This window comes from Pygocentrus nattereri, chromosome 10 (assembly GCF_015220715.1).
Source record: "Pygocentrus nattereri isolate fPygNat1 chromosome 10, fPygNat1.pri, whole genome shotgun sequence".
Lineage (NCBI taxonomy): Eukaryota > Metazoa > Chordata > Actinopteri > Characiformes > Serrasalmidae > Pygocentrus > Pygocentrus nattereri.
Genome location: NC_051220.1, coordinates 30,778,767 through 30,806,577, shown reverse-complemented (window position 1 = coordinate 30,806,577; position 27,811 = coordinate 30,778,767). Strand labels below are relative to the sequence as shown.

Below are 27,811 nucleotides of genomic sequence, written 5' to 3'. Positions count from 1 at the left end.
CCACATTTTATGTTTTAGTTTTATTCCAATATGTGAACTTCACCAAACACACAGTGTGCAAAAGTGTGTACCAAGTAAGGAATATGTACTTCTTTTCACTTGGAAGATCAACAAAACATGTCATTTGTCCTGTGCACAACATTTGCATGTGACTGTACATATAATTTTTTATAGTAGTTACATGTACTGTAGTTATTAAATAATAACTGAATAGTAAGTATTGAGTTTCCCATGAAACTGTGTCTGTGTGAAGTTTTGCTCCCCAGTAAATAATATATTCATAGAAAAGTTCATTATAAATAGGAAAAAGACGCAAACTCACTAGTTATGCTCTTCACTTGAGCTAAACATGAATACACTTTTCTTGCTTAATGAGACTGTAATGCTCACATAGTGAAGACAACACATGCAGAACTGATGGGCACTGATGGGCACCCATTAAAAATGAACGACATTTCATCGGATACAGGCAACCCTAGACCTCAACGTATACCTTACAAACAGAATGTCTTATTAATGAGGCGAGTTGTATTTGAGTTTTCAAAAGAATTGCTTTTGAATACCAGCTGTTAAAGCATGTTTCAATCAAAAGATAAAGATGTGGGCTTTTTACTTAAAGCTGTGTTTCAGTAGTTTGCAAAAAGTAAACGCTATCAATACACGAGCCTAATTCTTAATGTGAACAGTGACATCTATCGTCTGTGCATCCTTTTGAGCCTATGACAATAGTAGAAATCCAAATATATCTTCTGCCTTCAACAGCTGAATGGATTATGCTGTAGCATTAACTAAGTATAATTTTGTAAAACCAAGTTATATTGGTAGATGTAATGTATCGCATTACTGGAGACGTGAATGAAGGCTAATGACCTTGCATTGCAGAGTAGTACATGACACCATTTTAGGGTGGCTAAAGAAGGCCAGCATGTCTGCACCCACATCCCAACTGGAACAATACATCCTCAATAATTAACAGAGGAGACCGTTTGACTTGCTTTTGTTTTGATCAAAAAAGGGTCAGATATAGTAATTCAAATGTGAGCACTACTTTGCATTTAAAAAAAAAAAGCAACTAGTGTTATGCAGATGGATTTAATCAAGCAGACACCTTGTCAAGACTGTTTTCCATGTACACGGCTATCAGTTCTGATAGTTTAGCTGTGTGTGATGGAATCTTGCTGTACATTCTGTACAAATTCCTCAAGATCTTTTTAGCAGCGGTCCAACATGCAGTACATGTTAACATGGGATTTTTCATGTGTATATCACACAGGACAGACGTGAGACACTGAGAGCTGAATATTCTTTCAAATTTGCTTAGCGAGATGTTTCAAACTTACTGAAAAAGCTCTGAAGTTTTGTGCAGAAGAGAGAAGAAAATCATACATGTGTTGCATTTGTTAAGATACCTGGTCATTGGTAGCCCAACGTGATGTCTCTCAATAGGACCTAGTTCTAGTTACCAGTGTCTCATGTTCAGCTCTCATACACTATTCATTAATGTATCACATCTCTCTTGCCCAACTCCAGCCTAGAACCAAACCAAACTCTTTTTGAGTTACGTTACTTTTGTGGCCTTTCTCTTTCTGTCAAGTGAACGTCAATTTTGACTATGTAGAACAGTTTGTTTGTGAACATCCTAAGCACTGGAGCTTCTACTACCTGCAGATGATCTGAAGAGCAGAAGATCTGGCCCATTGCACGGTATGTACACTTTGTTTAAAGCTGTACTGGACTGTTTTACATGTGTGGTTCGTGTCACATTGCCATGCAGCTACGTGGTAGTTCTTAACCTTTTGACAAGTAGTTTTACCTCATACTCATTAGAAAATAAAGCACTGTTAAAGTTATTTACATTATGTATGCCTTTTGTAGAGTTCAAGCAATTCTAAACAGAAATAGATGTGTTTCAGTAGCAAACAAAGTCTGAAAACAAGCAATTGCTGGGAAACAAGTACCTTTTAGTGAAGTATGTAGGGTTATTTGACAGTATATCATATACAATAGTTCAGTAATAGATTGTGGTCTGTTTCTTTGGTGAATAAAAATAATATTAAAAATGTTTTTTACAGATCACAAAATGATTCTGATAACTCTCTCCATGTGAATTAGGTATGTTAGTGGATTCCTCTGTAATTATACACTTCTGAGGCAAAGACACTATTCTCTTGGTTTATGTAGGTAAGTACACAAATGCCTGAGTGGGACTATTTACCTTCAAATCTTAGGTCTTACCTTCAAATTATCCATATGTTCCTCTACAATAATACTGTGAATCTTAACTGGCTAAGTGACTTGTTTTATTAGATATTTATCAACGGTGTTAAAGTTGTTTTAATTCACATCACATCTTTATGTTTTTTTTATCTAATTCTATTCTGTGCAAAACACATCAAATCAACAAATATGCACTTCATTATTTTGATTGTGTAATTTTCTTTTGAAAAGTATACCCTCGTTATTGATGGATTAAGTTCATCCATTTTAATTATTAAAGACCCTTTGAGGCCAAATTATCACAAGATAGGCTTGTTGTGTCCTGAGCGAAAATGCCGGTGTGAATAAAATAAAGGACAAAAGGATAAAAGCTTGAACTACATTTATTCAGTTCAAAGCATTTGCTGAAAATTAAAACACTTTCAGTCTTCACTAAAGAGATTATCGTTCAGCTAGAGGAGGCTTCTGATGTTTTGGTGTCAAGCTGGTTCACTTAGGTCAAAAATTCAAATGATTAATCCCTGGTTCCTTGTAAATAAGAGAGCTGTAAAGCGGAAAGGTACCAATTTTTCAAAAAATCTGCCTAAATCAATAGGTGAGATGTAAACAAAGTCACTCAGAGTGTTTTAGCATGAAATGGTGCATCGTTGAGAAATATACCAACTCAGATGTCTTTAAAGAGGTGGTGATGGGAACCAAAAGTTGCAATGTCTAGAACACAAATATAGCCATTTTATTTACAATGCAAAGCCACCAGTCATGCTACCCAAGTTTTCTGAGTTTTTAATGTAATGTCTATACAATGTACGTAATGTTAAGAATGGCAAAATAGTGGTAAATCTGAAAACAAGATTTATTTGAGTACTGTTTGCCTTATAAAACCCCATGAGTGTATTTAAAAAAGTCCATTTAAGGCCAAAACCTTTTGCAAAATGATCATGATACAATGTTTTAAACATCAAACTACATATACATGCAATAACTTTCTGTGAGCTTGTACAGACATTAAACTCATCCAATGTCTGTTTTAAAATATTAAAACATTTAGGACAATGTCTTGAAACAAGAGCGTGTGATTTAGGGGTTCATAGGCTGCATCTAGTAACACCTGAGCTCATTCAGTATGTTCATTACATTGTTAGGACATTATAAACACCTAAACAACACAAGACTGCTGTTTCCTCAGTTGCATGTTCTGTTCTGTGTGACCCTCAGAGGAAAAAACACATCTTTCTCAAGTATGAAGCGTGGAAAGTCTCGTGCCTCCAAGGATGATGGGAAAGGCCAAGGTGAGAGCTATAATGTTCCAGGGCTTTTCTTCAATCTTACCAAGCCTTACCAGATATTTCTACTAATGTATACTTTATCTGACTTACACCTACATTAAAATAAAAATTCAGTAATGAAAAATTCTACTAATAAAAGTATATTCTAAATTCTAAGATGAGCCAGCCATCCTGGAGACGGAGGACTTGGACAGAAGCTTTGGCAGAGGACCAGACCCTGACACAATCTCACTGGCCTCTGTTACTGCTGTAACAACCAATGTCTCTAACAAGAGGTGAGCATAATACAAAAAATAAAAGTGAAATAAAAATATTAGCAATGATTTTGTATCAAATGTCAAATAATCATATTATTTAATTTCAAATATTTTAGGTCAAAGCCTGATATCAAGATTGAGCCTAGTGCTGGAAGACCAATGGATTTCCAAGTATGTATAACATAGTTCATTAAATAAATATCTATTCATAAAATGAGGGCTGGGACAAAATACATCAATAAATGTTATTTGTGAATTTAACTGCATTTCATCAGATGAATTAGCCGGACTGAGATGGTAATGGCTCAAACATAAAAAGAAATGCAAATAAATTCATTATCCCTACTCATGTAGACTAATACTCTCTAGATAAGTGTGACTGTCATAGAGGCCAGACAGCTCGTAGGGCTGAATATGGATCCAGTGGTCTGTGTGGAAATTGGTGATGAGAAGAAGTACACCTCAATGAAGGAGTCAACCAACTGCCCTTATTACAACGAGGTAATATTGCCCATGTGGAATTCATGCCCTGCTCGCATATGTAATCATCACTAGATGATTCCATTTTAGTTGTCACTGAACATCCTCAGCATTTAAATAATGTGAAGATTGCTTGGTTTTCTTTGGGAATCTATAGTGTAATCATTTAATTCAAATTTCACTTCTTTTCCAGTACTTTGTCTTCGACTTCCACCTCCCACCTGATGTCATATTTGACAAAATCCTGAAGCTGTCAGTAAGTTCACTTTTAAAGCCATCTAAAATGCTGTGTAATCACCCTGTTGTAGAAAAATGACCATTCTTCACATTCACATCTCAGGTAATCCACTCTAAAAATCTTCTGCGAAGTGGAACAATGGTTGGAACCTTCAAGATGGACGTGGGAAACGTTTATTCACAACCCGGTACAAGAAGATAACATTTCATCTGCTTCATAAGCATATTTTACTGCACAATAAATGTAAAACTAGGATAATCTTTCCAGCAACAAAAGATGGCCGAGTGGAAATGAGAGTGATTACAAGGTTCTCTCCTATACAGATCACCAGTTCTACCACAAATGGGCTGTGTTGTGTGATCCTGATGACATCACTGCAGGGTGTAAAGGCTATATCAAATGTGACATTGCTGTGGTGGCAAAGGGTGATAACATCAAAACTCCACACAAAGCCAATGAAACTGATGAGGATGACATTGAGGGGTAAAAAGGAATACAATTTCAACTCTCTCAGAGAAAAAAGGCTACAAAAATCTGTGAGAAAGTGTATTATGATCTTTTTTCATCTATATCTTTTTGGTGTGTTTTAGGAATCTTCTTTTGCCAGAGGGTGTTCCAGCTGAACGTCAATGGGCACGATTCTATGTGAAAATTTACAGGGCTGAAGGGCTACCCAAGATGAACACGAGCATCATGGCCAATGTGAAAAAGGCTTTTATTGGAGAAAATAAAGATCTGGTTGATCCATACGTTCAGGTGCAATTTGCTGGTCAAAAGGTAAACTTTTTAATGTTGGTGTTGCTAATATTCATTAATCCAGGCATACAGTGTAATATGAAGTTGCATTTTCTTTTCTGTGCTGTAGGGTAAAACATCAATCCAGAAGAGCTGCTATGAACCGATCTGGAATGAACAGATTATTTTCACTGAACAATTTCCACCACTGTGCAAGCGCATGAAGATACAAATCCGTGACTCTGACAAAGTAAACGATGTGGCCATCGGAACTCATTTCATTGACTTACGTAAGATCTCCAATGATGGAGATAAAGGTGAGTCTTACAGTTCCTGTTGACCTGTGTATATTTGGGTAAAATGTATAACTCATTTCCACAGAAGGATTAAAATGGAACTTTCACTTGTTTTAAACGTCCTTCAATTTAACTATGCAGTTTTTATGCTGATGAAATGTAGTTAGGTCAATGTTTATATAATTTACCAAACTGGAAGTGAACTACATATTCGTCTTTATAGGTCAGCAAGCAAGCCAACATTTCTAAACACATTTGTATTTTTTGAAAGCTGCAGTTGTGCTGTCCATTTTACCTCTGAATGCTTCTTATCCTTCCCCTTTTACTCCAATTACTCACTAGCAGCTCAACACAGTCACAACATTTCTGCATAGTCTCTATACTACTTAGACAGTAGTAGTTTTCAGTCATTAGCATATCGCATCTCAAAATCCCTTCATACTCAAAACAGACAATATCGCTTAAAATAAGTTAACTAATTAATACACACTTTTCAAGAGTGTTATTTCTTTAAATATGAAGTGTTTTTACTATCTTCCGTTGCACTTACTGTTTTGCCTTTCACTTCATTGTTTACTATATTCTTAATTGCTTAATGTGGATTTATACACAAAATGTTTTTATGTGACAAAAATTATACTTGTATATTAAATGTTAATAAAGGAAATACCAGAATAAAATTCAAGGACGTTATCCTGTGTTGATCCCCAGGCTTTCTCCCAACTCTTGGACCAGCCTGGGTCAACATGTATGGTTCAACACGGAGCTATACCCTGATGGACGAGTACCAGGACCTGAATGAGGGACTTGGAGAGGGCGTCTCTTTTCGGGCCCGGCTGTTGATCAGCCTGGCTGTGGAGATTCTGGACACGTCCTCTCCAGAAGTAATGAGCTCTACTGAGGTGCAGGTGGAGGGGGTGCCCAATATTTCTGAGGTAAGTGATCCATGGATGTCGGAGGTCGTCACTGGGCAATTACTGTGAATTATTGATACCTTTTATTTAGTCTTTATTTATTGGTCCTTTTTTGTAACAAGACAATCTCCTACACAGTGGGGTATATAAAGGTTAGGTTTCTTCCTGAAATATGCCTCTGTGTTTTTATACTTTTAAACATACCAGTTTCAATCTACTTTTTTTTTTATTGCATATTATGTCATGTTTTAAATCTGTGGTGTCTAGCATTGTGTGCTTTAAATATGAAAATAAAAATTATCATAATAGAATCATCATTCTGGAAATGATTCGCTATACTATAAACGCTTTCATAGCATCATTACAGAAACATAAACGTTTATAATATTTATAAATATTGTTGTGTCCAAAGAAAAATGAGTATCTTCTAAACAGTAACTTTATAGGAGAAAAAAAAACCTCTTATGTCTTAATGTAAGTTAAGAGATTTTATTCCAAATGATTTTGGAACATTTCTATTGGTTCATTCATCACAAGTTTTTCACACAACATAAAGGACAGTTGGTGTTAAAATGAGATTGAAAAATTTAAATAGAAAAAAATGGAGATACATGGTTTTATTTGGACAGCAATGATAATAATATGTCTTTGTTGTCGAATGCTGAGTTTAGAACCATATTTTAGAGAGGCCACAATGTCAAAATTGGTGATGTCATGATTAAAAAAAATGTAAAGATTATTTATGGTGTATCTTGTTCTGCACAATACATAGCTTGATTGAGCCTAAAGATGAATGCATTTTTCATATCTCTTATATCTCTTTGGTTTCTGGCATGCTGTACACATAAGTGAGAAGTTGAAAATACTAAAAGAAAGGGTGCTCTGTGTCTGTTCCTCTAACCCCAGAATGCCACTGGGAAGAATGAGGAATTTTTCCTGTTTGGAGCATTCCTGGAAGCGACAATGATTGACAGGAAGATTGGTGATAAGCCAATCAACTTTGAAGTTACAATAGGTAAATAAGAATCTTTAAAAATATCATTCAGGAAATAAGAAACATTAAGAAACTACTTAAATGAAGTGTCCTGTCTATACAAGGAAATTATGGGAGTGAGGTTGATGATACCCCTACCAAACCAAAAACAAAGAAATCGAAGAAGGGTGACGGTGATGACGAGGAGTCTGAACTCATCCAAGGCTCAAGTGATGAAGAAGCTATGGATGATGGAGAACTGGTGTCAATCTCCACCACTCCACCAATGAAACCAGTCATCACTGACAGGTCTGAGTGGAACTAAAGAAATACTCATCACACTGAAGTCACAATTACAGTGTGATTTAACACCTAATCAACTGTTTTGAACTGTCATCATGTGAGAGAGTTAGTGTCAATACTTTACTGACAATTCAACAGGAACTACTTCCACCTCCCATACTTTGAGAGGAAGCCATGTATCTACATCAAGAGCTGGTGGCAGGACCAGAGAAGGAGACTATACAATGCCAACATAATAGACAACATTGCAGATAAGTTGGTAAGTGATAAAAAATTTAAATTATTTATTTGCAAAATGCCATAGAAAAACAACATTTCATTGTCTGAAGAACCCTTAAATTAGTATAAAACCTCAAATATGGTTGTTTAGGAAACCAAAAGTGGTTCTTCTATGGCATCTCTCAAACAATGGCACTTTTTTAAGAGTATATGGCTTTATTTCCTTTAATGTTTAGATATGCCTGAAACTAACTCTGAAACTTTCCTTTTGCTTAAAAGGAAGAGGGACTGAACGATGTTCAGGAGATCATCAAAACGGAGAAAGCTTTTCCTGAGCGTAGACTCAGAGGGGTTCTAGAGGAACTGAGCAATGGTTGCAGGTTTGAATATTGGTTTTATCAAGTTTAACTTTATTATGTTTAAGCTGACAACAACCAGGTTAACACTGCACCTGCATTATAAAGTATTTGGTATTAAAGAATTAAAAAAAAGCTCTCAAATTGTTTCAGTACCTTTCTAACAGTGGCAAACAAAGACCAAAACCAGGCAGGGAGGACAAAGTTGGACCGTGAAAGGCTGAAATCTTGCATGCGGGAGCTGGTACAGTACTCAAAGGAGCTCCAAAATTCAAATTTATGTTTGGCAACAATTTCATGTTTTAGTTGATATTGATCATGATTTTCACTACATCTCTGAATTTCATAGGAAAACATGGGTCAACAAGCAAAGACAATGCGAACTCAGGTGAAGAAAAAAACAGTAAAAGATAAATTCAAACAGGCACAAAACTTCCTCCAGAAACTGAGGTTCTTGGCTGATGAGGTACGATAAAAACATAAATGCTAATTAAGTGTATAAAATTGGTCATCATGAAGTCTAAACCATAGTAGAAACTATTACAATTTTCATGTATAAAAAAATTATTTCATCACAGCCTCAACACAGCGTTCCAGATGTTTACATATGGATGATCAGCAATGGCAAGCGCATTGCATACGCTAGAGTGCCCTCCAAAGACATCCTTTATTCTAATGTGGACGAGGAGACTGGGAAAGATTGTGGAAAAGTTAAGACCATTTTCTTCAAGGTGAGTTAAAATTCAAAGTACTGACTTGTCAAATCATTTTTTGCATCACTATCATTGAAAGTATAGCTAATAACTTCTGTCTCTAGCTCCCAGGTAAAAAGGGGTTTGGGTCAGCAGGTTGGACAGTGCAAGCAAAGACAGAGATGTATCTCTGGCTGGGTTTGAACAGACAGCGCAAGGACTTCTTGAGTGGGCTACCAAATGGATTTGAGGAGAACAAGGCTGTTAGGGGGTCTGGCATGCAGTCATCACCCCCAATCAGCCTGATCTACACCAGTAAGAAGCAATCCCTGGCTAGTTTTAAGATAAATTCAGATGAAATCATCAGTTATTTAAGACCTGTGATGTTAACTTGCTTTCAACAGTGAAGCAGATCTTCCAGCTGAGGGTGCACATGTACCAGGCAAGGAGCTTGTTTGCAGCCGATAGCACAGGTCTGTCAGACCCCTTTGCCAGAGTGTTCTTTTCTACTCACAGCCAGGTCACAGAGGTGAGGCTCTCCTAACCAAAATGAAACTTTTTGCAGTACTTTCAGCTGTGCTAGAAAACTAAGAGGCATTTAAATGTTCAAATTTAATCATGCAATTCCTACTTTTCAGATTCTGAATGAGACCCTTTGCCCCACATGGGATCAACTTCTAGTATTTGACAATGTTGAACTGTATGGTGAGGCCAGTGAACTAAGGGATGACCCTCCAATTATCGTCATTGAGATCTATGACCAGGACACTGTGGTATGGAATACATTCTTTAAACAGTATGGCATTATCTTATGCAAATGTGCTTTCTCAACAGTTTCTAGGGCTGACCGTCCAAATTTTGCTATATTCATAGGGCAAAGCTGACTTCATGGGCAGAACATTTGCGAAGCCCATAACTAAAATGTCAGATGAGCATTATGGGCCGCCACGTTTTCCTCCTCAGCTAGAGTACTACCAGGTCTACCGTGGCAACTGCACTGCTGGTGAAATGCTTGCTGCTTTTGAACTGCTGCAGGTAATATGACTATGAATATGAATAAGGATCTTTATATTGTACTAATTTAATCTAAGATAATAAAGACCAAAATGAGATTTTTCAACTAATCTTTCAGATTGGACCAGGTGGAAAGGCTGACTTGCCCCCCATTGATGGACCAACAGATATGGACCGCGGTCCAATCCTACCAGTCCCCATTGGTATTAGACCAGTCCTGAGCAAATATCGCATTGAGGTGAGAGGCTTGAGAAGTGACTGTAGGAAAATTATAGTGTAACGTCCACATATTCCAAAGTTTAACAACTGAACTGACCATTGCAGGTTTTGTTCTGGGGCCTAAGAGACCTGAAGCGAGTAAACCTTGCCCAGGTTGACAGACCACGTGTGGACATAGAATGTGCTGGGAAGGGGATACAGTCAGCTCTCATTCAGAACTACAAGAAAAATCCCAATTTTAACACTCTGGTCAAGTGGTTTGAAGTGGTGGGTGTCAACTGATGACTGAATCCTAACACTGGATAATGACAGTATATTAAAGACTTGCTGCACAGCATTGAAATTTATAAAGTAACACTCAACAGCAATGACCCCCGCTGGCGGAAGACTAATAATAATATCACTCTATATTGTCTACTAGGACCTGCCAGAAAATGAGCTTCTCCATCCTCCTCTTAACATTAGAGTGGTGGACTGCAGAGCTTTTGGTCGCTATACTCTGGTTGGCTCCCATGCAGTCACCTCACTGCGCAAGTTCATCTACAGACCTACTGACAAGACTGTCAACAACTGGTCTACTATGGGTGAGTACTCCCAGGCCCTGATCAATATATCACAGCTGTGTCCAGCAGCTAAGGCCCGAATTTCTACTGTGCTTCACCCTTTTTTCTGAAAGTCCTCAACGGATATTATTCTCAATAAAATATGGCAAAAACTATTTTGCCTTTAGCCAAGCAATTAACAGTAGAGCGATCAGCATTGGGTGTCTTCAATTGCACCCTTTGTCCATACTGGTACCCTCTGTGAATTGTAACCTTTGGAAAAATTACAGAGTCTATAAAATTTCCACACTTTGAGAACACTGAAATTAACCCTTTTATAGTTAGGGCACAAACTGTAGTAGTGATACACTATCACTCTTAGCAAAAAAAGGTTCCCCAAAAAAGGTTCTTAGTGGATTCCTTTTTGGTGCTATGTAGAACATTTTTTAAATAATTTGTGACATTTATAGAACAGGCTTTTCATCATACAGAAAAACCACTGCCTATTCATTGCCTTTACTAAACCCTTGATTTATGTATGGAAAACGCCTAAAACAACTGGGTCAATTTCAGACACACCCACCAGATTATGTCAAAGTGATTATTGTTTGGTAAACAACAACAAACAAAAAACAAACCATCAAAAACTAATTTAAAAAGTCATGACATTTTATATTTGATCTACAGAGGAAATTGTGATCCACACAGAACCAGAAGCTGCTGTGAAGAAGATGGAGACAGTAGTCAAACTTGACTCAGTACGTACCTATTATTTTTCTTCCAGCAAACATCTTGTCAGGAAACAGGAGGCTCTTTATATCATAAGCATGCAATCACCTTGTGTCTGTTTATCCCAACAGGCCTCAGATGCTGTTGTTAAGGTTGACATGGTAAGTATGTGTTACTGTATTATTGGTTTACACACCTGGTAAGTATTGTAGGGCTCTACATATAGTATGGTTAGGCCTACATTACTTTCCATTGTGTTCCTTGATGACAAACAATGCAAAAATTTAAAAGAATATTATAAGAACATCTCCAAAGATGCTCCATCTGTCTAAACATGAACTACCCTGAATTTTCCTTATAAGTCTGAGATAACAATGACATTGAAAGTGTTCTGCTTGTATTAAAACATTTATTAACTAAAGCAGTTAACTGAATTGTCAATGACTTATATTATTCTCATCTTTTATGATAGCCTGATGATGAGAAGGATGGAAAGGGAAAGAAAAAGAGAAAGAAAGGTGGGGAGGACGTTGAGGAAGAAGAGCTTGATGAGAGCATGCTGGATTGGTGGTCCAAGTACTTTGCTTCCATCGAAACGCTCATGGAAGTAAGAGCCCTACATAAATTTCATTGTTTTAATGAGAAGGGTTAACAGAGCTACCTGGTGGATTTTCAAATAAATCAAAGCAAAATAACACAAAAATAGGTTTCACATGTATGTGTTCAAATTGAGAACTGTGTTTCTTCTTATGTAGATAATAAAAGCCCAAGAAGCTGAGAAAGCTGAATCAGAGGAGAGAGAGGACATGGACATAGAGGGGGCAGGTAAAGACACAAATATCCCTCATGCCTTCAAGCAATAAGGAAGTCCCATATACCTAAAACATTCAGTTCAGGAAAAAAAAAACTGTACTATATAGTACATATCAAGGAAATTGAGAATAAAACTGTTATTACTAAAATGTTATTCCACAGACCTCACTAAATAACTCCCCCTGCTAGCTACTAATATCCTTCTCTCTGATTATCATATGATATCAATGATATCAATGATTTATGAACTCTAAATTAAACTAAATTTTAAAATGATCATCTGAATGCCTCCAAACAAATAACTGCACATTTTGTGGAATTCTGTTTGAAATTTCCAGAAAAGTCCATACTGACTTTTATCAGAGACTGTCTTAGCAGGAAAATAAGACAATGCATTTGAAAGTGCATTAAAAGTACTTGTCATAGTCATTACACAAAAAAGTTATGTTTGACAAAAAAACAAACTACGAAAAAAGGACCTGCAAAAATGGCAAAATAATCACACTAACAAAAAATAGCAATATCAAAGAGGCTGTGTGTACATACCTGTGCTGTTTGTGCATGTTTTTGCATTTTATATTGTGTGCTTAGAGACGATAAATGTGTTATCGGTCATGTTATTCACGGACATCTGTTTCAGTACATCTTGATCTATCCACCCCCTACCCCTGCCTCCCAGCTTCTCCTGAACTCAATTTTAAACAGACATGAATCTCAATCTACCATAATGTAAATGGTTCTTCTAAACTCAGGTATGAAACTCATGCAGCATGGAAAATTAGTACATGCCAGCCATGAAAGTTGACCACAAGCTGTGACTTTAATTACAAATACATTCATTGAAACCTAAACTTCATAAACTGAAATATTTAAAATTGGTTTCAGTGTTGTGATAATTGTCTATAATATTTCATAACATAAATTACATTATACAATAATTCATTTTAACAATATTTAATAATAATATAACTATAATATTACATCATGATAATATGATGTTTTAAGTTATATTTTAAGTTATTAATATACATGTTAGTTAATAAACACAATATAGATCTTAAATATATAGTCATCCGCGAAAATTTGGGCACCCCTGGTCAAGTGACGTTTTGTTGATTTTTGAGTGAAACACATGCTCTACACAGATCACACTTTTGCACATTTTATTGCAAAATTACTGTGTATTTGGCACATTATATGTGCCTATTATTATCTGGCCCAATATGTTAAACGCAGCAAATAAAGAGAAACTGTGCAAAATGATTTTTTAACTTATTTTCACTTAGAATAAACAAAACCTCTACTTTGACTGGAGGTGTTCAAACTTTTGTGTAGAATGTTTGGAGCCTTTGTCTCAACTAAAACAGTTCAGTTGGCTCCAATGCAGAGATGATATCTCACTTAGTTTTTTGATGCTATGGTACGGCAACTTTCATGAAGAATTCATGTCTTGAGTGTGTTGTGTGCACCCACTTTTCCCTCCTCCCCTTCTAACCTACAACCAGATATCAAACCTGATGATTCTAATATGAAAGGGGCCAAGAAGAAAAAAGGAAAAGCCAAGGACAAGAACAAAGCTGGGCCAGGAGAGGGACCACCAGAGAAGAAAAGGCCCAAAATTGACGAGCTAAAGGTAAATATTTAGTGCTTACTGTTTTACTGGTAAAATAAAGAATGTGATTTCATCCTCAGGTACAGTCATTATGAAACAGTCTCAGAGATCTTTCTACTTCTGAACAGGTTTACAACAGAGAGCTAGAGAACGAATTTTATCACTTTGAAGACTGGCTCCACACATTCAACCTTTACCGAGGGAAGAGCGGAGATGACGATGAACAAAATGCATCAGATGAAGACAGACTCATTGGCAAATTCAAAGTAAGTCTAGGGGAACAAATAAAGAGTACGCTTAGTTGCTGTTCTTCTTCTTTTAACCCTTCTAAGTGTCGGATGTGGTTCATTGCAGGGCTCCTTGTGTATGTACAAAGTGCCCATGTCAGACGAAATGAGCAGAGAAATGGGCATCGATTCCAACATGGGCTTGTTCCAAAATATTCCACACAATGACCCAATCAATGTTTTAGTTCGAATCTATGTTATTAGGGTACGTATATACTTATTAAGATACCTAGGCAGCATTTGCTAATTAAAGAGAAATTCCATGCATTTTTAAAACTTCCTACATATTTCTGTGGTTGAGATGTAAACAAAGTAATTTAGAGTGGTTTGAAGTAAAATGGTTTACTGTAGAGAAATTTACTAACTCAGACTAACACTAAACACTAAGAAAAAAAAAATTTAGGGACATTTTTGCCTGATAATGCCCTGCACGCGGGTCTCCACCATGAATGGATTTTAAAAATACATTTTAAAATGTATTTTTAAACTAAACAATATCTCAGACATCAGGCGGCATTTCACAACCAAAACAATATCTCAGACATCAGGCGCCATATTGTACAGATCGTATTAAGCGGCGTTTACATTTCATATAATCACTTTCTGTGAGGTAGCCTTTACAGCCATTAAACATGTTGGATGTCTAGTTTCAATCACCACTGCTATAAAATATTCTGTCTCTTTTTACCTGGAACAGTATTCCCTGGAGTATTTCACATCAAACCTCTCTGAATGACTCTGTTTATATTCTAATCACTAAATTATACAGAAATATTGAAAAATCCATGGAATTCCCCAAGAAATATGTTTGATCTCCTTCAACTGTGAAATCTGAACTGTGAAATCTTAACTGAACAGGCTACAGATCTGCACCCTGCAGACATAAATGGGAAAGCAGATCCATATATTGCCATTAAGCTGGGAAAGTCAGAGATCAAAGACAAAGAAAACTACATCTCTAAACAACTAAACCCTGTGTTTGGAAAGTGAGTTTGTGATTACATATTATTATGCATTCACCTTCAGTTTAAAGTGAGATTAGCATGGATAGAAAAGTACTGATATAATATTGGAAAATGAAGTTAATTTGCTACAAAATTAAACTTCATATCCACAATCTTCCTAGATCGTTTGACGTTGAGGCAACATTCCCAATGGACTCCACCCTCACTGTGTCCATCTATGACTGGGACTTGGTTGGCACCGATGACTTAATTGGGGAGACCAAAATTGATCTGGAGAACCGCTATTACAGCAAGCACAGGGCTATATGTGGTATTGCATCAAACTATGCAATGTATGTGGTAATCTTCAAGAACTCACACACAGAAATTACCCTGCAATTTAATCTAACTTCAATGCATGATTAAAAGAACACTCTGTCCAAAATACATGCAGAAGGAAATCAAGCTTATAGCTAATGTTATGGCTATAAGTAAATATCATGTCTTTATTTTTAGTCCATACATCCATGGCTATGCTTTGTTTTTATTGCAGTGAGGATTCCCAATCGCTGTACTGCATAATAAAAAATAATATATCAAATGCAAGTCTTCGGTCAGAATGACTCGTTATGCTGATAGTATTATGTATTTCCAAGAGCTAACATGTTAAAGTTAATCTACAATTCACAGCATAATAAATAATAATATAATATATATAAATTATAGCATTTTAGGGTATATGTTATGGCATCATAGTAAGGAGGAATTACCATACTTCCATATAGGCTTCCAAATGTCTATGATAATTTCTATTTTATATATATATATATATATATATATATATATATATATATATATATATATATATATATTTTCATCCTTTCACCCGTTTGTTTCTATAGCCATGGCTACAACGTATGGAGGGACCCAATGAAGCCAACACAAATCCTAGCAAAACTTTGCAAGGATAACAAACTTGATTCACCTCAATATGGACCTGGAGGAAGAGTGAAGGTGGCAAACAGAGTTTATACAGGACCAACTGAAATTGAGGATGAAAATGGTACATATAAAAAACACCTACTTATTACTTATCATTTTTAAATGATTTATTTACAGCATAATCCTCGTAGATGACTGTAACATTTCTTATGCCTTCATATAAAAGTTTTTGATTCATTATTAAGTTTTCATTCTTTTCAAACCATAACATGTAGGCAAAGGGGTGGGTTCCTCAAAATAAGGTTAAAGCATCTAGAGATCTACGAATCTGAAGTAGGGAATGTATCACCAACATGTTCCTTCTGGCAACTTCCTTTCTTTGTTGCTCCAAAATTACAGTGTGTACATGCTTAAGTTCCTAACTTTTCCTCTGGTTCGCTCTGGCACCAGTAATGACAGACTCAGAAAATGAACATAATAACAACGGCTTATCCAGCCAATTAGAAAGTATTTTTTTCTCAGCATGCAGTGGCAATGCCATATCTCCCAAAAGGCCTGACATAAAGTGCCAGTATGAAACCAGACTATTTGAAGTGATAATGTGAGTTTCATGTATTAACGCTAACACTTATTTTAGTCTTAACACACACCATAAATGTTAATGATAAGTACAGTATGCCAGATGACAAGAATTTGAGTAATGATTTTGAGTAATATGGATATTTTCTCACAGGGCTCAAAAAACAAACAGATGAGCACCTTGCTCTTGCTGTCCTTAACCACTGGGAAGACTTTCCACGAGTAGGTTGCAAACTTGTCCCAGAGCATGTAGAGACAAGACCTCTACTGAATCCTGATAAGCCTGGGATTGAACAGGTCAGTGACCAATCTCTGCTATTCTAACACAATAATAAATACTCTTAAAACTGTTAAAACCCATACATATTTTAAAATTGATTCTATAAAGGAATCACCCTAGTTTTTTAAGAGTAGCTGACTAACAATCTACTTCATATACACATTTCATGGTGTATTCATCACTTTCACTCTGTAGGGGAGAATTGAAATGTGGGTGGACATGTTTCCAAAGGATATGCCCGCACCAGGACCTGCCCTTGATATTTCACCAAGAAAACCAAAGAAGTAGGACTTGATACTAAATTACTGTTTTTGCTTTGAATTCCATGATTGTTTCTATACAGTTGAATGCAAAAGTTTGAACACCCCTGGTCAAATGACATTTTGTTGATCTTCTAATTGATAAAAAGTTAACAAACAAAGAGAATAATGAAATATGACATTTTTCTGCAGTTAGTGCAAATTCTATTTACATATTTTCTATATGTGGTAACTTATTTTTACTTACAAAATTAACAATGTCAAAGTAAACAGGGCACATTTCATTTTCACCCCCAATATATTAAATGCAGTGAATAAATAGTAATTGTGCCTTAAAATATACATAAATGTTATCTCTACACTGTGTGCACAATTATTAGGCATGTCTTATTTTTGAGGATTATTTTTATTAATGACCAACTACAGTGCTCTCAGTTAATCCAAAATGGTAATAAACCTCAGACATGAATGTTTAAGAAAGTAAAAGTGAAGTTTTGGCTTTCTAAGGAGAATATCTATATGTGCACAATTATTGGGCAACTATTATTGTGCAGAATTATTACGCAGCTAAATGAAAAACACACATTATCCCATCTCATGTTTTTATTTTCATCCGTTTAAGTGAGAATTATAAAAAAACAACTCAAAACTTTCCAATAAACATTTCTGACATATAAAAAAAAATCAGTGACCAATATAGCCACCCTTCTTTTCAATAACAGTGATAAGCCTTCCATTCATGGAGCCTGTCAGTTTCTTGATCTGTTGACGATCAACTTTTTGTGCAGCAGCAACCACAGCCTCCCAGCCCCTGTTCAGAGAGGTGTACTGTTTTCCTTCACTGTAAATCTCCCATTTAAGAATTGCCCACAAGTTCTCAGTTGGGTTCAGGTCAGGTGAGGAAGGGGGCCATGTCATAAGTTTTTCATCTTTAATGCCTTTACTGGCGAGCCATGCAGAGGAGTACTTGGATGCATGTGATGGAGCATTGTCCTGCATAAAAATCATTGTCTTTTTGAAAGATGCAGACTTCTTCCTGTACCACTGCTTAAAGAAAGTGTCTTCTAAAAACTGTCAGTAGGCTTGGGAGTTGATTTTGAGCCCATCTTCAACACGAAAAGGTCCAATCAGCTCATCTTTAATAATACCAGCCCATACCAGTACCCCACCTCCACCTTGCTTGTGTCTCAAAGTGGAGCTCTGTGCCCGTTACTGATCCAGCTACGGGCCCATCCATCTGGTCCGTCAAGAATCACTCTCATTTCATCAGTCCATAAAACCTTTGAAAAATCTGTCTTCAGATATTTCTTGGACTAGTCCAGACACTTCAGCTTATGTGTCTTGTTCAGTGGTGGTCAGGTTTCAGTGTTCCTTACCTTGGGCATGTCTCTGAGCACTGAACATCTTGTACTTCTTGGTAGTCCAGGTAGGTTGCAGTTCTGGAATATGACAGAACTGGAAGATAATGCGTTCCTGGTAGCTTCATGCTTGATTCTTCTCAAATCCTTGGCAGTTAATTTGCATCTTTTTTTCTCAACATGTTTCTTGACTATTTGCAACAAAACATTTGATGGTTCTGTGATCTCGCCCCAATATCTTAGCTTTCAAGAGTGCTGCATCCCTCTGAGAGACTTGGTAATTTTTGACTTAGTCAGTTAAATCTCTTTTTTGGCCCATATTGCCTAAAGAAAAAAGCTGCTTAATAATTATGCACACCTTGATATAGGGTGTTGACCTCCTTAGGCCACACCCTCCCTCATTACACAGTTACACATCACCTGCTATGCTTAAATCCATTAAGCAATCAAGTTTATCCAGCTTGGAGTTAGAAAATATGCCTAAAAATCATATTATGTTCAAAATACTCACTTGCCTAATAATTGTGCACACAGTGTAGATGTGATATGGTCACTTATTTTCATTCAGAAAATCAACAATACATGACTGTAAGCCTCATTTAAATGGGAAAGGTGAATATACTACACAACACACACACATAAAAAACAAATTTTCTGCTATTTGCTTTTTGACAGGTTTGAGCTCAGGGTGATCATCTGGAATACAGATGAAGTTGTCCTGGAAGATGATGACATATTCACAGGAGAGAAGTCCAGTGATATATTTGTGAGAGGGTACAATGCCTCTGCCTTAAAAATACTCTGTACTGTATCCACCATTGTTGTCACTACAGTTCACATCAAATGATACACTTCTAATACGTTTGAAATCTGAATCTGGGTTTTCCAGATGGCTTAAAGGACAACAAGAAGACAAGCAAGACACAGATGTCCACTACCATTCCCTAACCGGGGAGGGGAACTTTAACTGGCGCTTCATTTACCCCTTTGACTACCTAATGGCTGAAGAGAAAATTGTCATCTCAAAGAAGGAATCCATGTTCTCCTGGGACGAGACGGAGTACAAGATCCCTGCTCGTCTGAACATACAAGTTTGGGATGCAGATCATTTCTCTGCAGATGACTTCCTGGGTAAGATACTCCTTCGTTTGTCAAAGTTACTGGCAGGGGGTGCAGAGGTTAGCACAGCTTTACTCCAGTCCTGGGGATCCACTGCCATGCAGTTCCAGGTATTACCTTACCCAAATACACCTGATCCAAACCATGAACTAAATATCAATTCCTTCATGATGTTTGGGCAGAATAATACTTTAAACTGGGCAGGTGGAGCCCTGGACTTAACCCTTCAACTCCTACAATACAATATGGACAAAAGGTTTGGGACACACCTCTTAGTCATTGAATTCATGTGTTTTGTTCAATCTCATAGCCAAAGGTGTACAAAATCAAGTACCTAGCCATGCAGTCTGCCTTTAAAAACATTTGTGAAAGAATGGGTCATTCTAAAGAGCTCACTGAATTCAAGCGTGGTAGCATAATGGGATGCCACTGTTGCAACAAGTCAGTTCACAAAATTTCTTCCCTCTTAGATATTCCAAAATCCATTCTGAGTGGTATTATTGAAAAGTGGAAGCGTTTAAGAACCACAGCAACTCAGTCACAAAGTGTCAGACCATGTAAAGTTACAAAGTGGTGTCGGCAAGTCCTGAGGCACATAGTGCATAAAAGTTGCAGGTGCTCTGCTGACTCAATAACTGCAGAGTTCCAAACCTCCTCTGGCATTAACATCAGTACAAAAACTGTGCATTAGGAGCTTCATGGCAGGGGTTTCCATAGCCAAGCAGCTGCATGCAAGTCTTACATTAACAAGCTCAATGCCAAGCTCAGTGTTGGATGAAGAGGCGAAAAGCATGCTGCCACTGGACTCTGGAGCGGTGGTAATGTATTCTGTGGAGTAACAAATGATGCTTCTCTATCTGTCAGTCTGATGGACAAGCCTGGATTTGGCGAACACCAGGAGAACATTACCTGGCTGACTGTATTTTGCCAAATATAAAGTTTAGTGGAGAGATAATGCTATGGGGTTGTTCTGCAGGGTTGGTAGAGGCCCCTTAGTTGCAATGAACAGTTGTGAGAACTATATGCTTCTCACTTTGTGGGAACAATCTGGAGAAGGCCCTTTTCTGTTCCAGCATGAGTGAGCCCCAGTGCACAAAGCAAGGTCCACAAAGGCATGGTTGGGTCAATTTGGTGAGGAAGAACTTGACTGGCTCACACAGATCCCTGACCTCAACCTGACTTCTTGTCCAACATCAGTATCTGACCTCACAAATGCTTTTCTGGGTTAATGGGCAAAAATTCCCACAGACATACTCCAAAACCTCATAGAAAATCTTCCCAGAAGTAGTAGTTATAGCTGCAAAGGGGGAACCAATTCCATATTAATGCATATGGATTTCAAATGGGATGTAATAAAAGCTCCTGATGGTGTAATGTGTAGGTGTCCCAACACTTTTGTCATTGTAGTGTATTCCACATTTAAGGCCTACCTTTAATTTATATTTGTGTTATATTTGCAGGTATATGTTTCATAATAAATTAATTATTATCCTTATATGAATGTTTGTGCTTCCATTTAGGTGCAATCGAACTAGACCTGAACAGATTTCCTCGCGGTGCAAAAACAGCAAAACAGTGCACTATCGACATGGTTCTTAATGAACAAGACATGCCAATGGTTAACATCTTCAAGCAGAAAAGAATCAAGGGCTGGTGGCCATTTATAGCCAGAGATGAAAATGATGAAATGGAAATCACAGTATGTTGATCAAAAAAATCTGTCACATGCAGAAACTTGGCATTCATCCAATACATTTCTCAAAGCCCAGTCTAACAGTCAGGTTACATTCATCTTTTAGGGGAAAGTAGAAGCAGAGCTGCACCTCATGACAAGTGAGGAGGCAGAGAAGAGTCCTGTTGGCGAAGGGCGCAATGAGCCGGAGCCTCTGGAGAAACCAAAGTAAGAGCTGATCATATCTTTCAAAAATGATACATGTATTTATAGAGTTGCGTTGATAAATGCTGCATTGTAAAACCTTTTTGCCATCTGTGGTTAACGAAAGTGATTTTACAAATCTAGAAGTAGTAACTGTTATGATAAAAAAAAAAAAAAAAAACATGTAACCAGTACAAGACACATGGAAACTTTACCACTTTCAGTCAGTGGAGTTATATAATAAGGGCATAAATTAGCACATTTAAGTTGATAAATGAAAGAAAATAAAAATTGTAATGATATAATTGTATAAAAAAGTTAAAAAACTAAAGAGTTAAATAATAATAACATAAAACACAAAGTCAAAGTAAGACAAGAGCAATTCTAAATAGGCTAACAATTTAAAACAGATAGGCTCATTATGTAAACGCATCAAACAGAAATGCACTTGAGGAATGACCATTTTTTTCATTCAATATCTTTATCAACCTACTTTATGGTAGGTAGTATTCTAAATATGTCATATTTTGCTATTATTTCACTTTTACGTCACACTTCAGTGACCCAAAAGTAAAAGATATGAAGGCTTTATTAAAGGCTTTATATCTTTTGAAACAGATACAGAAAAATCTTTGTTCTGCCTTTAACTGTCTTCTTTCATCTTTAATACTGTACTGTTACATGACCTGTGCTTATATCTAGCACATATGTTGAAATGCATTGCATTTTCAAATGTTTTTAAACCATATTACTCCACTAACTCTCAGCAAAATCTAAGACTGTATAACTGGACACATGCCCAATGCAGACGTACTGGACCATAGGCATCGCTCTAACTCGACTGAGGGAGTGATGCAGCCTACTAATGCAGTCTAGAATTTTTGTAATGAGATGTTAATCCTTTTTCAAATGCATGGAGACAATCGGTAAAGCCCTGCAAGATGCAAGACATGGCGGCAAAGCTCATATACATGGAAAGAAGACTGCAGAAGTAAACACTAAATACAATTACCTAGCAGTCACATAGAAGTCAAAGTCAAGAGTCAAAGTAAGACAACAGTAATTCTAAATAGGCTAGAATATAAACACAGATAAGCTCATTATGTAAACGCATCACCAGATATGCACCATTTTATGGAAGTACTTTCACTTGAAGAAATGACATTTTTTTCGTCCGATATCTGGATTTTTATCTACCTACTTTTTATGGTAAGTAGTGTCCTAAATATCATATTTTGCTAATATTTCACTTTTACGTCACACAACAGTGACCCAAAAGTAAAAGATATAAAGGCTTTATGAAAGGCTTTATATCTTTTGAAACAGACTGCAAGTATATGCTTTGTTTCAAATGTGTTGAGGGAACATCAAATTGTTACTAATAACATCTCTGTAGACAGTGTGCAAGTAATCAGCTTAATTAGGTACACTCCAGCTGAGATTTCAACATCAATTCTATGTTGGAGCAAAAAACTATATGTATAAAGTTAGTAAACATTCATTTATAAGTTTATAAATTTCATAAATATGTCCAATATTAAACAGGGCCACCTTTTTAAAACCTTCTAAATGTGACATAAACAACAAGAGCTGCAACTGTCAATGTGCATAAATTTATTCTGAATTCCTCATTATCCTGAACACTTACTGACCAATCATTCTTTTCCCCCCCCACCAGTCGCCCTGACACAACCTTCCTGTGGTTCATCAGTCCACTCAAAGCAATCCGATATCTCATCTGCAACAACTACAAGTGGCTGATCATCAAAATTGTGGTGGTTCTGCTGTTGCTGGCAATGCTGGGTTTATTCATTTACAGCATGCCAGGATACATGGTGAAAAAGCTACTTGGTGCCTAGGAGGCAAGGATGCTAAATATTCACTTTAAACTGGCCTCACTTTGAGGCAGCCCCTTCAAGACTGAGTAGTAGTGATGTCACATCCAAGATAAAAATCTGCATACTGTATGAAACCATACAGTATGTGAAAGTATACTGTATGTCTGCCCTTCACAAATGTGTTTGTGTATATGTAGAGAGATACTGTACGGTGCAGAAGTCAGAGACCACCCTTCAATTACTGAAATTCTAGTCATATTAAGTACAAGAAGCCTCAACAACTAAATATTATGTCAAATTTCTCAGTATTTAGTGTGTCCAACTTTTGCCTTTATGACAGCCTCCACTTTTTTGAAGAGACTTGCTTTCAGTTTTTTTCACAGAAATCTGCAGAAATGTTCCAGACCTACCAGTTGAGTCTTTAAAGTTTCACTTTCTGCTTCTCACGATCCAAATAATCCCAAACACAATCAATGATGTTGAGGTCTGGCCTGTGGGGTGGCCAACTCATTGTTTTGAGGAAAGCGGCTCCTTCTTTGTTTGATCTGCCGTTTTTCTTCTTTTGTATCTATTACCTTTTCTCATTAAAGGCTTATTAACCGCTACACATCATTTCAGATCCATAGGTTTGAGGTTTTTGAGGTGTGAGTCTTCTCACAGTGGAAGGACGGACAGAAACATCTGTGGATTTTTCAGATCTGAAGCAAGAGTGGAGCTTGATTTTCTCCTCTGTCTCAAAGACGAAAGCTTAAAGTACTATTAATCTGATGGTGGCAGTTCTGGTGGTCCATCAGATCTTGCATGTTTGTTGAGTGACATTTTTTCTATATTTTATAATAATGTTTTGAACCCCAGAAACTAATGCTTCACTTATTTTCCTTGAACTTCCCTCTTCCTTATGTAAATGGATTATCTTATAATGTAATTTCCTCATAGGTATCTCCTCAAAATGAATAACTTAATGGCCATTTTCACTGAAAATGAAAGAAATGAAGGATGGTCTCTGACTTTTATACAGTACTGTACATCTCTGGTTGCCCCTAATTTTGTTTTTTTGCCCAGGTATAGACACTGCTAATAAGACGAGCAGGTGACAACGATGAAAAAAAAAACATTCACAGCTGTGTTTATTTGAGGACTACTGTCCTAAAACCATAGGCCTTTAGTGCAATGTGTGTCATGAAAGTATGTAGTGTCTGTATATTCATTAAGAAACATTTAAAAGTAACTAAAAAATGCGTTTTAATATCCCTCTTTACAGTGGAAAGCAACTCAGAAAGCCATTCTGTCAACATTTAAACTTGAGTAGGTGTAATAAGACATTAAGATATATTATGTACGATTAGACTGAAGCGTGATTCATCCTGCTATAATAAATAGAAGATTAAGTGATTCTTGAAAAGTCTGTCTCTTTATATTGAGGTCTCTTTTTATAGAGGTAAAAGGGAATGTCTTGAGGACCAGTACCAGAACTGTTCTTATATAATGCCAGGATTTTAAAAGGGTTGTATAACAAGTGAGTACAATATACTGAAACAGACTTTTCAATTATTGATTTATTATAGCACTATAGCACCACAAGCATTTTTCTTATTTAAAATTATGCAAACTTTAAAGAAGCTGTCTATAAGCATGGCTTTGCATTACTGCCTAGGGCCGACGAAATATAAACTTGTAATGAGGAAATAATCTGAGGTAAGCACAGTGTAGAGTAATGATTGATGTACGATTACACTGAGACATTTGAAACATTTGAGACATTTGCTGAAATGCACATATTTAGAAGTGTTAGTGTTAAAGGTGTTGATGTGTGACTGAAGAGAGACCTACTATACTCATAATTGACTACAATTATCTGGGAGAAACTGGTCAGGTCAAAAAATTACACCAGACGTTCTTCTCTATTCATCAGTTAGAGATGTACAACAGTATAGACTCAACAACAGTGTAGCCTCCTACATGTGAGACTGCAAAATACACAAATCTTCTCTGAAAAAGTTTAACTGTCCTTATGAAAGTATTACACTTATATAAATGACTGGTCTGTGCTTGACATTGCAAACGTTTTGTATTAATTCAAGGTTTGCACTGTATTTTGAATGTTTATAGATAAACAGACTCTGTTTGTATTTCATAACTGGGAGGTGATACTTGTGTGCTTTGTGTGATGTACCTAAAAGAATAAACACTGTTCCTGTATTTATTAATCTTTCTGGACTGTTTCTACAAACACTGCTTTGTCTTCCAGAAACAAACACTTACTTTCTGTTCTGATCATCTGCTGTCACCTTCCTCTGCAGCTGAAGAATGAAACACATACAATACAAATTTTTATTTGTAAAAAGTTAAAAAAAAAAAAATTACTGAATAATACACAATTATGAACAGCCAGAACAAAGAGCCGAGTTCTACACAAACTTTTAATACTAAATGCTCCTTGTTCAGAAGACAGATATGTTCAAAAACATATGGAATACATCTGCTTAGGAGGCCTAACTGTTTCAGTAACGTTGGGGCCTACATAATCAGAATAAGACAAAGAATGTGTACATACCAACATTAGATAGAAGAGAAAGAATGCCTTCTCAAATCATCAAAAGTATAATTTGATTGTAGATAAACCTGGTAGAAGCACAGCAGCTGAAAAATAGAAGGCAAAACAGTTATTTTGATGATTACATTCTACAGATGTAATGTACAAACCACTAGAACGCTACAATATTTGTAATCTTTAACAAATAACTGCCATGCTATGTTTATTTAAGGTGCAATGTGTAAATGTAAATTGTGCCGAGTGTACATTATTACATGCTAATATTTATGATAAATAAACATGATTCTGATTCTTAAATTCCCTTTATTTCTGCAATGGCTCACAAACAATACTAGGCTAAACACTGTGTAACTCTTTTGTTCCAACAGTCGTCCGGACACAACATTCCTGTGGTTCCTTACCCCACTAAAAGCAATCCGGCACCTTGTCTGCAACCAGTACAAGTGGCTGGTCATCAAAATCGTTCTGGCTCTGCTCCTGCTTGCCATCGTGGCCCTGTTCCTCTACAGTATGCCTGGCTACATGGCCAAGAAACTTCTGGGAGTCTGAGGAAGGAAAGTGGTACAGTTTATTTTTGCATCTAATGAAATGCTGTGTTGCAAATACGTATTTTGGCTTCTTTTTACAAGGAAAAGGCTTGTCTAAAATGCCGCAGTCAGCATATGTTGTGTTTCCTCTCTATGTTTTAAAGCTACAAAGTTTGAGCGTTCACACTGGGTGTGTGTGATGCCTTTAATTTCTGAGTTAACTGAATAACGTTATAGTGCATAAAATGAAAACTAGCTGACTGTATAGCTGGATTTTGCTAAATAAACATTTGTATCATGTCTGCTCTTGTGGTTATCCAACACTCTGTTACACTCTGCGGACAATTAAATGCTGATTTAAATGGACTTGAAATAAGAATCCGTTTTTAACAGCGGCAGTAAATTCTGGGTTTGCTGCGATAGTTGTGGCCAAAAAGGGTTCCTTCGAGCCGGATTCGAACCAGCGACCTAAGGATTTCTATGTATCCGCTACAGTCCTCCGCTCTACCAACTGAGCTATCGAAGGCCATGGTAACGCAATGTCAATGAACTATTATAAAGATAGTTGTGGTGTTTCTGACAGGTTCATGTCTATATTTTCTGCTTAACCCAGCGTCGTTTAAAACGCTGCTTTATTTTGGCTTGACGGCAAATTAGCAAGGTTCATAGCAACCCATGTAACTACACGTCAGCTCAGCATTTCTAGTCAAAGCTAGCTAAGTTAGCTAGCAGTTAACATTAGCTAACTAACCTAACCTGGCTGCAGACTATCACTGAATGACTTTATTGCTGTTTGTCATTACTCTTACTTATTAGTTCTACGAACAATACAATTAATTCTTTTAAATATTTGCAACAATTATGAACGCTGATAGTTAGCTAGGTTAACTAACTAGCAAAGTCGTTAACGTACATGTTTAGCTAACAACCCTTCTTCACCAACAATTAAAGCTAACCTATCTAGCTAAATATATATAATTATTTTGTTGGTTTTACAACTACAACTAGATGACTAGCTAATATTTTGGACTAACCGTCATTCAGTACTTCGTAATCCCACTCAAATGTGTGTTAAAGGAACCGACTGGTTCCACAGTACGTTACTATTAAGACCCCCATGCGCACTTTCAGAGATGGGCGAATTGATATTATCGATAACTTACCTTCGATCCTATCATTTACTTTTACGAATCGATACTTAAATGGGAATTCTACCTATTCTTCAATTTATTTATTTTTTTTCATAATTCTGTCGATGTAAATAAACTCATTTAGAGTGTACAGAAAGTACAGCCTTAGATTTCCTTACAGTGGTGGTGATAGGAACCTGGGGCCCATCTTCACAAAGCTTT

At 36.6% G+C, this 27,811-nt stretch overlaps 2 protein-coding genes and 1 non-coding gene across 5 annotated transcripts in view; 1 reads left to right on the top strand and 2 right to left on the bottom strand.

The window, feature by feature from the left end:
• Positions 1 to 27,577, bottom strand: part of bmp4 (bone morphogenetic protein 4) — a 102,815-nt gene extending 75,238 nt beyond the window's left edge. The window contains exons 1-4 of the mRNA XM_017690923.2: positions 27,494 to 27,577; positions 26,334 to 26,477; positions 25,933 to 26,018; positions 25,641 to 25,678 (exon numbers count right to left, since the gene is read on the bottom strand). The gene's annotated coding sequence lies outside the window, so the exon portion shown is untranslated. The remainder of the gene's footprint in view (positions 1 to 25,640; positions 25,679 to 25,932; positions 26,019 to 26,333; positions 26,478 to 27,493) is intronic.
• LOC108423539 (otoferlin) lies at positions 1,600 to 26,711 on the top strand. 3 transcript variants are annotated; one of them, XM_017690920.2, is made up of 43 exons: positions 1,600 to 1,704; positions 2,113 to 2,181; positions 3,433 to 3,506; positions 3,661 to 3,778; positions 3,877 to 3,931; positions 4,130 to 4,261; positions 4,434 to 4,496; positions 4,581 to 4,665; positions 4,802 to 4,961; positions 5,069 to 5,255; positions 5,344 to 5,530; positions 6,221 to 6,444; positions 7,330 to 7,438; positions 7,522 to 7,705; positions 7,838 to 7,958; positions 8,198 to 8,298; positions 8,428 to 8,518; positions 8,624 to 8,740; positions 8,853 to 9,005; positions 9,092 to 9,281; positions 9,371 to 9,495; positions 9,605 to 9,739; positions 9,840 to 10,001; positions 10,099 to 10,218; positions 10,305 to 10,466; positions 10,621 to 10,783; positions 11,429 to 11,499; positions 11,602 to 11,631; positions 11,943 to 12,077; positions 12,226 to 12,295; positions 13,789 to 13,916; positions 14,024 to 14,161; positions 14,250 to 14,387; positions 15,041 to 15,168; positions 15,309 to 15,479; positions 16,029 to 16,189; positions 16,802 to 16,944; positions 17,123 to 17,211; positions 19,221 to 19,319; positions 19,435 to 19,676; positions 21,185 to 21,363; positions 21,464 to 21,564; positions 26,301 to 26,711. In XM_017690920.2, the coding sequence occupies exons 3-43, from the start codon at positions 3,458 to 3,460 to the stop codon at positions 26,479 to 26,481; spliced, it is 5,397 nt and encodes a 1,798-aa protein (XP_017546409.1). In that variant the 5' UTR covers positions 1,600 to 1,704; positions 2,113 to 2,181; positions 3,433 to 3,457; the 3' UTR covers positions 26,482 to 26,711. The 3 variants fall into 3 exon arrangements, with proteins under 3 accessions (XP_017546409.1, XP_017546410.1, XP_017546408.1); XM_017690921.1 differs by lacking the exon at positions 26,301 to 26,711 and adding an exon at positions 23,219 to 25,585 and having other exon boundaries at positions 13,819 to 13,916; XM_017690919.1 differs by lacking the exon at positions 26,301 to 26,711 and adding an exon at positions 23,219 to 25,585.
• Positions 26,900 to 26,985, bottom strand: trnay-gua. The gene is given in 2 exon segments: positions 26,900 to 26,935; positions 26,949 to 26,985. It is a non-coding gene; the product is annotated as a tRNA-Tyr (tRNA).
• Positions 27,578 to 27,811: the final 234 nt, after the last annotated feature.

Bases quoted from the DNA above. Each gene is read 5' to 3' on its own strand.
- LOC108423539 (XM_017690920.2), top strand. From the start codon at position 3,458: ATGAAGCGTGGAAAGTCTCGTGCCTCCAAGGATGATGGGAAAGGCCAA. The intron at 3,932-4,129 runs GTATGTATAACA...AATACTCTCTAG, and splicing joins GAAGACCAATGGATTTCCAA to ATAAGTGTGACTGTCATAGA. The intron at 19,320-19,434 runs GTACAATGCCTC...TGGGTTTTCCAG, and splicing joins AGTGATATATTTGTGAGAGG to ATGGCTTAAAGGACAACAAG.